This window comes from Andrographis paniculata, unplaced genomic scaffold (genome assembly GCF_009805555.1).
Source record: "Andrographis paniculata isolate CXL003 unplaced genomic scaffold, ASM980555v1 Contig69END, whole genome shotgun sequence".
Taxonomy (NCBI): domain Eukaryota; kingdom Viridiplantae; phylum Streptophyta; class Magnoliopsida; order Lamiales; family Acanthaceae; genus Andrographis; species Andrographis paniculata.
In genome coordinates, this window is record NW_026137605.1 from 9165022 (window position 1) to 9179752 (window position 14731).

Consider the following 14731-nt stretch of genomic DNA (forward strand, 5'->3'; position numbering starts at 1 on the left):
TGAAAATTCACGGGAAGGTGGCGTCGGTTTGACGCATTCGCGGGACGGCAACAAAGAAGCGTCAAAAATTAAATGCCGCACTCCCATCCTTTTACTAAAATCGCCTTCGCTATTTTGCCGGGAAAAAACGCTAATTTTGAAAAAACGTGTTGGTATATAACCCGACTTTTCGGTTGAAATTTTATTGTCGTTACAGATATTTTAATTTATTTTACGAGCCATAATTAATTTTATCATTTCGATTTAACAAATTTAATTGTATCACATATCATCCACACGTTTACAGAAGTGACCTTGGAGAAGAAAGGCAATTCAAAAGTCACGTCCGTTAGTTGAGAGGATGGACAGGGTAGGGGTAGAATGGTAATTTGACATGATATTTATAGCATGGTGGGTTTTAACCGAACACGAAGAAAAGCGAAAGGGGAAAAGAGGGAGAAGACTGTGTCAGAGGGGGAGGTGAGGGGAGACCACAGTTTCCATCTTTTTTCTTTGGGTTTGTTCCACCGTACCATCTTTTTTCCTGTGTTTTGAATTACCGTTCGGGGAGGTTTGGTATCTTTTTGGTCCAATCCAAGCGTGTTTTTGTTTTTCCTTGTTGCTGCTGCGTTTGTTTTGGTTCGATTAGTTTGCGGATCGATTTTGCTGCATATGTTGGGTGATCGGTGATGTGAGAGGATGTGCGAGGGTTCCTTGTTCTGATTCATGTGTTTGGAAGAACAGGTGAGGGCGAATTTTTTAGTTTTTGGTTTTTGTAAAGCAGGGGATCTCAATTTCCTAAATTTAGGTGCATGATTTGTGTATGTGTACTCCTAGGGTTTTGGGGGTTGGGATTTGGGAAGGGGTAGGGTGTGTGAGGATGATCGGCTTGTAGTTTCTAGGGTTTGAATTTCGTCTATATGAATTTATGGTGTATTTGATTTGATCGCTTATCTTAATTTCCGGTGATTGATTTGAGAATTTCAATTTTCAACATTTTTTTGGTGTGGAATTTTGACGTTCGTTGATTGATTACACGAGATTACCTTTCTCTATGTGTTGTACTGTTGATAATTTGAGAGATATAATTCATTCCTGATTGTAATTTGTTGTTTTGGAATGTAGGTATTGTATGGGATGAATTCAAAAAGGATGGATAATGATGCTGAACTAGATGAACATAAATTCTTCGACACTCGTGATGAGATCTCTTCAGCATCTGATTTGAGTTCAGATTGCTTAGAAGTTTGTACGAGTTCTCAGCTAGGGAATTGTGCTCTTGAATATGAATTTTGGACTAAGAAACCAGAGAGTGTATGCCAAAGACGTGATAGATTTTTTAGATGGATGGGTTTGATGTCGGATTGGCAGAGTAATAGTGTGGATGATGATGAGGGTTCATCTCATGAAGACACGGGAAGAGATACTGTCAGATCAAGGGATAATGAAGAGGCTATGCTTCTGAATTTAGATTCAAAATTGCAATGTTTTTCAAGCCGTTCTTTGCAATCTTTCAAATCATGTGATTCCATGCATTCGCCCGATGATGGCCCTGTAGAGGGGAGCCTCACTGTGAATCTCACAAAATTTGATGCTGGAACTGAATATCTCGTCGATAAGCCAGATTATGATGGCACTGTTACAACATTCTGGGAACTTGGGACAGATAAAATGCTTTCATTTGATAAGTTACAGAAAGCATTTGGCTCTTCGTCCCTCGTGCAGCACTTATTGAAGAAAGACTGTAAGATTTTCAACATACTTGATCCCATGAAGAAAGAAAAGCAAAATTGGCTCCAGGGATTTAGGTTGATGGCCAATATTGTGAATAGGACGAAGGAATTCCTTGGTAAGCCCGAGAACATTCTGAAAACACAGACGAGTTCTGGAAAAGTTCATGTTAGTGTACATAAAAAAAGCTTGAAAGAATTATCCTATCTTTACACGGGACAAGAGTTTCCAGCACATGAGGGTTCCATCTTGACTATGAAGTTCAGTCCCGAGGGCCAATACCTGGCTACTGCTGGGGTAGATGGTGTAGTGCGTGTCTGGAACGTCCTTGAAGATGACATTGTAAACAAACTCAACACTCACAATATCAACCCTTCTTGTATATACTTCTCGCTGAACCATTCTTCCAAGCTGGCTCCACCTCATGTTGCCATAGAGAGGGAGAACTATAAAAAAAGTTCGAAGAATTCATCATCAGATTCAGCTTGTGTCATTCTTCCTCCAAAGGTCTTTAAGTTGTCGGAGAAACCTGTTCATGAGTTCCATGGCCATCAGGGCGAGGTGTTGGCTCTCTCATGGTCTAGAAATGGGGTTAGTATTATTTATTCGATAAAGCCCCCTCCCGCAAGGGGCATGCCTTGGAATTATGTCTAAAATATAAACTTCAGCATTTTCTGAAGTGCACTTGTCTTGTTTATGTTGCAGCATTTAATTTCATCGTCGGTTGATAAGACAGCTCGGTTGTGGAAAGTTGGGCACGACCACTCCCTTGGAGTTTACCCACATAATAACTACGGTATACTCTTTATTGATCTTGTTGTTAAAGCAGTCTGATGTTGAAGTCTTTTATTCATTTCTGTATTTTTTTCGTGTGCAGTAACTTGCGTGGACTTCAACCCTGCGGATGATAACAATTTTATTACGGGTTCAATTGATGGGAAATTACGCATATGGAGAGTTGATAGTGGCCGCGTTGTTGATTGGATTGACATCAGGGAAATTGTGACGGCTGTGTGTTATTCTCCTAATGGAAAGGTTTGTGTACATTCCCTTATTATATCTTTGATTTCTGTGACCTTTCTTTAATACAATTTTCATTTGTTCAGGAAGGAATTGTTGGCTCCGTGGATGGAACTTGCCATTTTTTTGACGTCATAGGTATCCAATTATACCTTATCAGAATTCATGTAGTGTCTGGCTGCCCCTACCCTCTTAGGGCAGTAATGTGTATTATGTAATGAAAGGATCAGTTTTTCTTATGCACTGTGAAACAAGACCACCAGTAATTCAGTATTATTTATAGAAATAAACATGTGCCCTAAGAAACCTATGAGAAGTTTCTTTGAACAATCTCGCTGTAGTCAATTGGAAAAAAATAAAGAAAGAGCGATATGGAGAGAACCTGCAAATATGTAAGTCGATAATAGAAGCTAGCATTATTTGCCGTGTTCAGAGCTGTAGTTAATATAGTTGCCTGCATTTGCCTTATTAATTTTTCCTTTATATTTTTGGGAACATTCATGCAATGTTTTTCCGATTCAGATAATCAACTGCAGTTGGGTGCTCAAGTTTTCCTGGAGGGAAAGAAAAAATCACCCGGCAAGAAAATAACTGCATTTCAGGTGGAGTTTCCTATTGTTTTTTTTTTATTATTATTATTTTCATATTGATATCCTAATACATCTAATATGCATTTTCCAGTATTGCCCCGGCGATGAAAGAAGAGTAATGGTCACTTCTGCAGATTCTCAAGTTCGAATACTTTGCGGGACTGATGTTGTCTGCAAATTCAGAGGTGGAAATTAGTTTGTCGATTGTAATCGGCTTCCGTTCATAACCAACGTATACATCTGAACTTCCTCTGTTTCCTCCTTCAGGCAATCGAAGCTCTGTAACAACCCAAGCGCCCGCTTCTTTTACATCAGACGGAGAACACATAGTTCTTGCGACCGAGGATTCCAACGTCCGTGTCTGGACCTACCCCAGCCCCGACCTGATAAGTTCCCACCAGAAGAAGAAGAAGAAGAACATATGGTCATGTGAGAGATTCTTGTCGCGCCATGCTTCCATAGCCATTCCCTGGTGTGGCTTGAAAAGCAAGCTCGGAGCTTTACCGGGGAGTATTTTGGGCAACGGGCATCTTGAGGAACGGTTGCCTCTCAAGTTCCCTGCATCTTTTCCCGATTATTTCACAGCAAGCCTCGGCTATTTTCTCGATGCTTTACACAAAGGATCCTCAACATGGCCGGAGGAGAAACTGCCCAAATCCATCCCCGCCCCGGCTAAGCCTCCGCTGTACAAATCCGAGTTTAAGTTTCTGAAAAATGCGTGGCTCAGCGCATTGAACTCTCCGCATTCGTGGGGCCTCGTCATCGTGACTGCTGGATGGGACGGATGCATTAGAACATTTCTCAACCACGGTTTGCCTATACGGTTCTGAAAACAGACAGCATAATATATACCCCCACTCGACTCTATGAGGGATAAAGATCAGATCATACACAGCAGCAGCAAGTGGTAAGCTTAAGGTAAATGACATTTTGTATTCGAAGAAATTCTTTTTTATACTTCACACGCGTCGATGTATACTCAAAATCTGTATGATGTGCTTAGACAGACAATCTGTTGTAGTGTTCGTATACACAATACACCGAGCATCGTTGTTACAAATGAATGCCGGATATACAATGTTTCGTCTTTGGTTTATTACTAAAGAAATTTTCTTAGCAGTGGCTTGTGTTCTATGGTGCGCGCTCGATGCGACGCCAGCCCCGCCAGGTGGGGAAGTAAGTTCGGGTAAATTTTTGAGAAAAGTTTGTACCGATCCTATGTTTCATGTGTTAAATGAGAAAAACAATATTGAGCTGATTAATCCCATTTTCACTCTGACCTGACCAAATAAAAAAAGTCGCATTTTTATATATTAGTAATAAGGTAAAATTGTATAAAATTCAATTGTAATTTTACAAAAATTTTCGTACTGTATTAATTTTTTTTTTTTTATGGTTTTTATAAACTCTATGATGCTTGACCAAATTGTTAAAAAGGATCCGAGTTTTCGACTTATAACTAATTAATAATATGTGGAGTGGTCCTTCACCTTTATATGCAAGGGAATCCCCAAATATTTACCAATGTAGAATAATATTAAACACAAATTGTGAATGTGCATTAGTATCTCAGTTTCTAAATTATTAAAATTACAAATGTATGTATTCATTTTATGTTTTTGGCCTTTAAGGATAGTAATATATATATAGAGAGAGAAAAAGAAACTATTTTTAAATATAAGAAAAATAAGTATGTTTGTATTTTAAAAATTTAAAAATGAAGATTGTTACACATTGTTATACAACATACATCTATGTTAAATAAAAAAGTCTGTTAGTGTTATATTCCACACCCTACTCATTCCTTAAATATTATTTAACATTGACAAAAAGCTAATATGTATATGTATACTTTTGATTTGAATACAATATATATATATATATATTCATATTAGAGAACCAAATAATATGAGAATTCAAATAACAGCATTTGCATTGGTAATGTTTTTTGTTGTATATTGTTTCACATTGATAAACATGTGGAAAATCATTTGGCTTATAAAGGTGAATGACCATTCAATCTATCACTAATTGATTTTAAATTGGAAGTCCGAATATGTTCTTAATCGTTTCCATGAACATGAACCATTACTACAACGGGTAAAGAAGCTCTACGCCTATATTGATGTAAACACATTGAGTATGGAGCACCATGATCGCCTATATTGAGTATGGAACACCATGATCCATGTTTCCTTCCCTACCATTTTTACCTACCCATTTTAATGGTGCGACAAAGGTTTGTTCACCGTATTAACTTTTTTTTTTAATATAATTTTCAATATATAAATATAATATTTATATTATATTCTGTCACAAAAAAATTAGCAATTCAATATAAAATATTAATTTTTTATATTATCTACATGACGAAAATAAATATTTCAAATTAAAATACCAAACTAACAAACCCATCGTCATTTACGTAGATGCTACCCGAAGTGCGCACCATGTGTGGCAGGTGACCTAAGACGTCGGGGGAACCCATGATCTCACGGTCACAAGTCCAACTTCTACACCACCAGGTCACCCATGACCTCATGGTCACAAATCCAACCTCTACACCACCAGGTCATCCCTTACGGGACAACCCATTGTCATTTTTGTTAATACAATGTTGGGTGATACTCCTTCGTCCAGCTATCTCATTTAACCTTTGTGTCATTGTACTTAACATTAAAAATATTCTTATATTTGTATAATTTTGTTCACAAATGTCATTATAATAGTATTATAAGACACTAATAATAAAAATATTTTTACCCTTTTTTTCCCTTTAATTTGTACTTTATTTTTATATTATAATTAATATTCAAATATCAACACGTAAAAAGTAAATGTAACCCTTATAGTCGGCTAACTATCTTTGACATATTAAGTTTTGCCATAAAAGCTTTGGCTCTAATTGAACTTGAAAAAACTAATGTGAGACCTACAATTTCTGTCATACTTATTTTTTAATATTTATTTTATACGCTTTTTTATAAAAATAAAATATTTTTTTATAAAATATTATTTATATTGAATTTAAATTAAAAAAAAAAAATCAAAATCAAACACAAATCAAACAAATATGGTCCCCAAAAATTTTACGTCATAAGAATATGACAAGACAACATACGCCATTTATTGAATGATGAAAACAATTTCATAAAAATAGAAATTAATAATAATAGTCAAACGCATTTATTTATCAAAATTTCATTAGATTTTATAATTCTAAAATTATCTCTTCATTCCAACAACCACTATAATAAAAAAATTGTAGCAATATTATGGTGTGTTTTCTTGTAATATATGTTTTAGATAAATAAATAAAAATATATTATTTAACATAATGTTTTTAATAAAAAAATAGTGTTAAATATAGTATTTTCTAAAAAAAAATAAAATAGTGGTTTTTTTAAATTAATAAAAAGCAAAAATATGCTACATAAATCGGAACAGCTTATACTATTATTTTGTATGTCTCTTTTTTTTTTTCAATTATTAATTAATTTTTAATTAGTTAAAAACCCTTTTTCGTATATGAATAACGAATGGTTGATATTTCATCCCATTATAAGGGAAACTTTTATTCGAAAATTTATTCCAATTTAAAATGAAAATGAAAATTAAATTAAAATAATTTTTTTTATTCTATATTTTTGGATAGACCGTATTTTTATGTTATTTATGAAAAATTTTATTGCTAATATAAAAAATAATATTTTACTTTTTTATAAGTGAATATAGTATATATCCCTTTGTCTTGTCTATTATATCTATATTACTGTAAATATGATAATTTAAAAGGGATATAATTATTAAATAATTAAAAATATATTAGTTAAATAATTATTGTATAATAAAAATATTATAAATTATGATTAAAATAATTAATTAATTTAATTAAAATTATAATAATATATAATGTAAAAAATGTAAAATGAAATTAAAATGTATAATTGTTTTTTTAAGGAAAAATAACATGAGATGTGAAGCGTAAAGAAACAGCAATATAAACAAGGTAATTCAAACGGTGGAGTATTATGTGAATTTGTTTATATTTTTTTAATAATATTTATGAAAATTTCTCTATCCAATAGCAATTAAAAGATTATTTTATTTTATTTTTTGTTATTGTTCAAACTAGACATGTCAAAACGGGTTAGTAGGGCGGATTAGCCTACAACCCACCCTACGGGTGGTTTGCGGGCCAACCCGCGGTAATGCAGATCAAAATTTCATCAATCCAACCAACCCAACCCACCGGCGGGTGGCGAGCTAAGCGGGCTAGCTCACAGGCTTTTTAAAAATATTAAAAGAATATTAATATTATAAATAATTTTGTAATTAATATTTCAAAAATAGCAAAAAGTAATTTTATTGTATAATTTAAATAATAAATATTTTAAAATAAATAACAAATATAAAAATTCTCAATTTTAAATATTATTAATTGACTTATTTAAAAAAAATTAATAATAAGAAATACTTCATTATTAAAAATAAATCATAATTAATTTTATGAATTTGTAAAATTATAAAATAATAAAATAGAAGACGAACAAAACAAATGATATGAAAAATCAAAATAAATAACAATGTCATGAATAATATAGTTAGAGAAAAAACAACGTGTAGACAATATTGATAATATATTTAAGCTAATGATAATATAAATTGTATTTTATTCGTCTTAACTTATTTATAATAGTATGTTTGTAATTTATAAAAAATTAAAAATATGTTCTTATATTAATATTTGATTAGTTTTATTATAATTTTTTAATATGACAGTAAAAAATGGTAAAAAAATACATTTAGTTAGACAAGTGGGTACTAATTGTTATATTTACTTGACCCGCGAGCTAACCCGCCCCACTGCGGGCCAACGCACCCTCAACTCACAGCCCATGCGGGTTGGCTCATTTAGGCTCGTATTTTAACGGGCTTAAAAAATTACAACCCAACCCTCCTTAAAAGTAAGGCGGAACGGGCTAACCCGACGGGCTCAACCCATTTTGACACAAACATAACATTTTATTAATTTTCTTTTTAGGAAGTGTAAATTACAACACATTACAAAAGCTTAGATTTATACCTATTTATTTATATATTATTGCATCAAATTAAAAGAAGAACAAAATATTGTTAACATACAAAGGTATTTATTACCAATATTAATATACAATATTCATTTTGTATTAAAAATAATGAAATTTATTGAACAGACGAAAGAAATATATAATTTATTTTCAAAATTAGATATAATGAAAGAAATTCATGAATGCCCTTGTTACGTATATTTCTTATAATATTTGTACATATATATATATTAAATTTTTCTCTCTATATAGATCTATATATACAATAATACAAATATGGTGGTACAAGATTATAAAATGCAAAATTTGTACGAAAATAAATTAATTATTTAAAAAATAAACTCTCTCTTACAAATTATGCAATATGTGATTTTCTGCACGAAAATCTTAGTTGATAGTATTAAATACTCATTTCGTTTTAGAAATGATTATTCATTTGTTCAAGAAACACTTTTTTGTAAAAATAGTTTAGATTAATAAATTATTGATAATATATTTTATTATTTTTTATGTTATTAGTTTTGTTGTTATTTAAAAACATGAATTAATATATGTTATTAAAAGAAATTTAAAATATTTGTTTAAATAATTTTAGTATTATATCTGAAATATATTCAATATAAATATATTTTTATAGATAATAAATTTTATATTGTCTCTCCCTAGCTAATTTGTCAATTGTAGTTGGGGTACGAACTTTTAAATATTATATAATTAATTAAAAGGTATATTAATAAAAATAATTATCATATAATTAAAATAATTATCATATAAAAAATTTTAAATTTTAAATATGATTGAAATGTATAATTATATTTTTAAAAATAAATGACAAATTGTGGGACGAATAGCGTATAATACAAATAAATAAATAAATAAATACTCATTTATTTTCATTATCATTAATTTAATCTAGTTTTATTAAAAAAAATACAAAGAATTTTAAATGTAAAAAAAAATATTTGTTTATGCAGTAAAGATATTTTAACAGAGTTTTGAATAAATCAATATATGTATATGTAAAATATTAAAAATTAAATTAAATTAATTTATATTATTTAAGTATGTTTAATATAATAAATTTATTTAAAATAAAAAATAGTCATATGCTATAATACGAATAGAAAAAAGGAAAATAAGTTATTATGATAGGACGAATGAAGTACAGTAAATTGAAAATTAGGTGATGTGACGAAAGATAAATATATATTAATTTTTTTTATTTGGATAATATAACGTTATAAAGTATAATTAATTATTTTTTTTTTTAAATATTATAAGCTTAGACGGAGAGAATACTTAAAAACGATAAACATTGGTTTACATAGTTCAACACGTAACAAAGACATCCCGAAATGTATTGATGCATTTATTATTATAAATTTCATTGGAATTTACCAAAAAATATCAATTGAGCTTTTATTTATTATATTAATTATGTGAAATTTGTGGATGTGTTCCTCAAGTAATTTCCACACATCATAATGAATTAATGTCTTTTCTCTTAATTTAGACATTTGAATATGTATATATTGACAATGATAATAAAATAAGTTGTACGATTATGATTGGACTAACTCAACACCAGTATGATATTATTTATTTTAAGCCGAACTCATGCGAATTTTTATTTGAATTTTTAAAAATACCTTGTACCAGTGAAGTTACTTATGAAAGTTACAAAATATAGATTCTTTTTCTAATAAATTTAGTGTGCGATTTGAGTTTTTGTTAAGATAATCTCAATTCCTCTACATCTAATTTTGGCATAGTGACAAAAACACTTTTTGCTTCTGGGGTCGTTGGCTTTCAAAAACAGCAACTCTGGCCCTGCTGGTTAGTCCAATCATGCAGCCCTTGTGTCCCCTCTCGTTGGTGGCTGCTCAAAGACAAATTGGACATTTCGAATTTGTCTTCTTGTGATCAGAACTGATTTGATACAACATCATTCCTTGGTTAGATCAAAGGGAATTTAATGCATGTCATTTCATGGCTGCTGTGGTGGTATGTTTCATTGTATTAGAGTTTTGGGAAGTAGATAGAGTGATCTTAGAGAGATTGGGTAGTAAGATAATTATTGTGCTTATCCTCTCAACAACTTCCCTCCCACCTCCATGCATTAAGTAAGTGATTTTCATTGTATTTCTGTTGGAGAAGCTTGGAGATCAAAGGAAGACTGGAGTTCTGATAAGGGGAGCATTCGAACTCTGTGCAGCCCAACTATGACGGTTGTTAGTACGAGTTTGTAACAACTGAACCTTGAAGGGTAATTAATTCGTAGCGTGGGTTGGTGGAGGTTTGAGTGTTTTGTTATTAATCAGCACTGATTAATGAACACCTCCTGGATTGGTATCCCCCGGATGTAGGATGGTTTATATCCGAACCGGGTAAACAAATAGCATCTCATTTATTGCTTTGAAATACTTTCATTTACTTCATCGACAAGTGGGTGTCATAACTGTGATATAACTACGCTTCGGGAGGTTGGCCCATTTGGATTTGTGTATGAGGATTTATTGGAGTTGCACTCATTTCCATCCCAACATTTGGTATCAGAGCAGTGTTCTCTAAGTTGCTGAGTAGATTCTCTCACAGTTTGCAAAGATGAGTAAAGAAGGTAGATCTACATCGAGACCTCCACTGTTTGATGGAACAAGTTATCGAAGTTGGAAGAACAAAATGGAAGCATTTCTGATGTTACAAGGTGAAGATGTTTCTGAAGCTGTCGAGTCTGCATGGTCTCATCCCATGAAGACAATTCAAAATGAAGATAATACTGTCACTCTTGTGAAGAAACCAAAAAGAGAATGGACTCTCAATGAAAAGGCTGCTGCAATCGCCAACTCGAAAGCCTTATTTTCGATCTTCAATGCTGTTGATGAAACTCAAGCGAAGCTGATATCAAACTGCAAAGTTGCGAAGGAAGCATGGGATATTCTTGAAAATGCATTTGAAGGGTCTGTGCAGGTTCGAGAATCAAAGCTGGATCATGTTGAAACTCTGTTTGAAGCACTAAAGATTAATGAAGATGAAACAATTGCTGTCTATCACAACCGATTCATGGATGTTGTAAATCAAGCTGAAGCTCTTGGTATGCACTTTGAAGAAAAGAGACTGGTGAGAAAAATGCTTAAAAGTCTCACAAAAAATTTTAGGCCAAAGGTGATTATGCTCGATGAACCGCCAAAGCTGAGACACATGACATTGGATGAACTATATGGTACACTGGTGAGCTATGAAATGAACTATCTTGAAGATGAAGCACCCAAAAGTGTGGCTCTGAGTGCTGAAGACTTGGAGATGATTGAGTCTGATGAAGAAATGGCTCTGCTGAGTCGTAAACTTTCTCGAATGATCAGTGAGAAACGAGCTGCCAAACTAAAGTTTGGAAAGTTTCAAAACAGGAATAGCTATCAGGGAGGAGGTACATCCAGCTCTCAGCGAAAGTATCCTGAGCAGAAACCTACTGCATACAGCAAACCGAAAGATAGATTTGATGGTGGATTTAAGAAGAAGTTTGTAGTGTCTGCAAAACCTGAGACGGTTCAAGAACCTACCTGTTATGGATGTGGTGGTGTTGGACATATTAAATCTGAGTGCCCAACAGTTAAGAAAAGGGAGAAAAGGGCATATCAAGCTACCTGGAGTGACAATGAAGATGGTGAATCTGCTGGTGGTGATGAACAGACTGAGAATCATGAAGTTGTTGCATTCATGGCAGATGATGATGATTCCAGTGATGAGAAGACAGAATCCAGTTCTAAAACTACTGATGAGTCAAGAGAACTTGATACTGATGAGTTGATTGAGGCTTATGAGGAAATGGTTGCCGAGCAAAAGAAAGCTGTTGTAAAAAATAAAGAACTTCTGGATACCATTTATCGTTTGGAAGCTCAAAAGGAGAAACTTGAAGATGAACTTGAGAAGTTGACAAAGATCATTGAAGATAAATTTACTGAATCAAAGGAATTGCAGTCAGATAATCTGAAGTTGAAGAATGAAAATGATAGACTTCGGAAAAGGAAGGAAAAATTGGATGAAGTCCTCTCAATTGGTAAACCGTTTGGTGATCACAAAGGATTAGGCTTCTGTGAATCCTCTCAAAGTAGACCAACTACATTTGTGCGAGGTGGTCTGCTTACTGATGTCAAACTTCCAGAAAAGAAATCAACTCAAGTCTGGAAACAGAATTCAAGAAAGAAAAGAAGCAGAATCAGAAACAAAAACCACAGAGAAACTCAGAGTGAGAAGACAAAGCTGTCACAACCTACTGACTGTAAGTACTGCATGTATCCAGGTCATTCGGCTGTGAAGTGCTTGAAGCTGGCAAAAGATGTTATCAGTGGGAGACGGATTCAATGGCCTACTGAAGAGCTGAAACAGAACATTAAGGTCAAGTTTGTATGGATACCTAAGGAGACTCAGAAACAGCTCGAGTGTAATGTGATCTTGTCAAGTCAAGAGTCTACCAGAGCTGATCGATGGTACTTTGATAGTGGTTGCTCAAGGCACATGACTAATCAAAAGGGAATTCTGAAGAATTTTGTCGAAGACCGAAGTGGAGAAGTCATTTTCGGAGATGGAGCAAAAGGAAAGATCAGTGGCTATGGTATTCTTGAAAAAGAAGGAATTCCAAGGCTATCAAAAGTCTATTTCGTAGAAGGGCTGAGTACGAATCTGATCAGTATAAGTCAACTATGCGATGATGATCTACATGTGAAGTTCACCAAGGATTCATGTGAAGTTTATGACACTGCACAAAAATGTGTGATGACTGGTATTCGTTCGAAGAACAATTGTTACTTACTGGAATATCCTCAAATGGAAGCACTGATATTGAAGGATGATGAATCGATGCTGTGGCACACCAGATTAGGTCATGTGAATCCACAGAATCTGTTGAGGATCAGCAAAATTGGAGCTGTCAGAGGACTACCAAAATTTTCAAAGATTCCAAATACTACTTGTGGTGACTGTGCAAGAGGAAAACAGAAAAGGGCTGTGCATTCCTCTTTGGAACAACGGTTCAGCAGCAACTGTCTGGAGCTGTTACATATGGATCTCATGGGTCCAGTTGATGTCTGCAGTCTTGGAGGAAAGAAGTATATCTTGGTCTGTGTAGATGATTTTTCGAGATATACTTGGGTCGATTTCTTACGTGAGAAAAGTGATGCGTTTGATGTTTTTGAGAAACTGGGTACGAGACTCATGAATGAGAAGAAATCAAAGATTAACAGATTGAGAACAGATCATTGAAAGGAATTTGAAAATCAAAGATTTGCTGGATTTTGCAATGGATTGGGAATCAGACATGAATTCTCTGCTCCAAAGACTCCACAACAAAACGGAGTAGTGGAAAGGAAGAATCGAACGTTACAAGAGATGGCTAGATCGATTATGCATGCAAAGGGAGTAGCCAAATATATATGGGCTGAAGCTGTCAACACAGCTTGCTATGTGATTAATCGAGTTTATCTTAGATCTCACACAGAGAAGACAGCCTATGAAATCTGGACAGGGAAGAAACCAAATGTTTCTTACTTTCATACCTTTGGATGTAAGTGCTATATAATGAAGGACAGAGATCAACTTCATAAGTTTGATACTCGATCAGATGAAGGCATATTCTTGGGATACTCACTGAACTCGAGAGCTTACAGAGTATTCAACAACCGTACCAAGAAAATGATGGAATCCATGAATGTGATATTCGATGATACCATCTCAGAGAAGAAATCTATTCACTCAAATGATGATGATGATGAAACTGTACCAGATGTTAAGGTGACTCAGAATCCTTCAGAGGTTCAAGTCATTCCTCAGTCCCAAGATGTTCTGCCACAGACTGGTGACAACATTCCTGCAGAAAGTTCTGTAAGATTCGATTGGTCAGAACCTGAGTGCTCAACGGATGTAACAACAACCAATCAACAACCTACTGAAACTGAATCGGATGCTGAAGTGAGGAGACATGGTTCAAGAATTTCACACAATCATCCAATTGACGCAGTTATTGGTGATCCAATGGGTGGTCGACTGACTCGAGGGAAACAGATCGATTTCAAGAATTTGTCTGGGATGAACTGTTTTATTTCTACAGTTGAGCCAAAGACAGTAGACGATGCCCTCAAGGATGAATACTGGATCAATGCAATGGAGGATGAGTTGAACCAGTTCACAAGAAACCGAGTATGGTATCTGGTTGAAAGACCAATTGATGTGAATGTCATTGGAACTAAGTGGATCTTCAAGAACAAATCTGATGAAAAAGGGAATGTTACCAGAAATAAGGCGAGATTAGTTGCACAAGGGTACACACAA

The 14731-nt window shown here is 33.7% G+C and overlaps 2 protein-coding genes across 4 annotated transcripts; both read left to right on the top strand.

The window, feature by feature from the left end:
- Positions 1 to 335: 335 nt before the first annotated feature.
- LOC127263736 (WD repeat-containing protein YMR102C-like) lies at positions 336 to 4582 on the top strand. Of its 3 annotated transcripts, none has more exons than XM_051292926.1 (8): positions 336 to 459; positions 1105 to 2301; positions 2416 to 2506; positions 2588 to 2745; positions 2817 to 2868; positions 3253 to 3332; positions 3412 to 3505; positions 3588 to 4582. In XM_051292926.1, the coding sequence occupies exons 1-8, from the start codon at positions 388 to 390 to the stop codon at positions 4148 to 4150; spliced, it is 2307 nt and encodes a 768-aa protein (XP_051148883.1). In that variant the 5' UTR covers positions 336 to 387; the 3' UTR covers positions 4151 to 4582. The 3 variants fall into 3 exon arrangements, with proteins under 3 accessions (XP_051148883.1, XP_051148884.1, XP_051148885.1); XM_051292927.1 differs by having other exon boundaries at positions 410 to 723; XM_051292928.1 differs by having other exon boundaries at positions 437 to 496.
- Positions 4583 to 11014: 6432 nt separating this feature from the next.
- LOC127264013 (uncharacterized) lies at positions 11015 to 13666 on the top strand. The gene has a single exon (XM_051293339.1). The coding sequence runs from the start codon at positions 11015 to 11017 to the stop codon at positions 13664 to 13666; it is 2652 nt and encodes an 883-aa protein (XP_051149296.1).
- The last annotated feature ends 1065 nt before the right edge of the window (positions 13667 to 14731 follow it).

What these genes read in the sequence shown, in the direction of transcription:
- LOC127264013 (XM_051293339.1), top strand. Translation starts at nt 11,015, where the DNA reads ATGAGTAAAGAAGGTAGATCTACATCGAGACCTCCACTGTTTGATGGA.
- LOC127263736 (XM_051292926.1), top strand. Translation starts at nt 388, where the DNA reads ATGGTGGGTTTTAACCGAACACGAAGAAAAGCGAAAGGGGAAAAGAGG. An exon ending in CCATTTTTTTGACGTCATAG is followed by an intron (nt 2,869 to 3,252) that starts GTATCCAATTAT and finishes TTTCCGATTCAG; the next exon opens with ATAATCAACTGCAGTTGGGT. An exon ending in TGTTGTCTGCAAATTCAGAG is followed by an intron (nt 3,506 to 3,587) that starts GTGGAAATTAGT and finishes TTCCTCCTTCAG; the next exon opens with GCAATCGAAGCTCTGTAACA.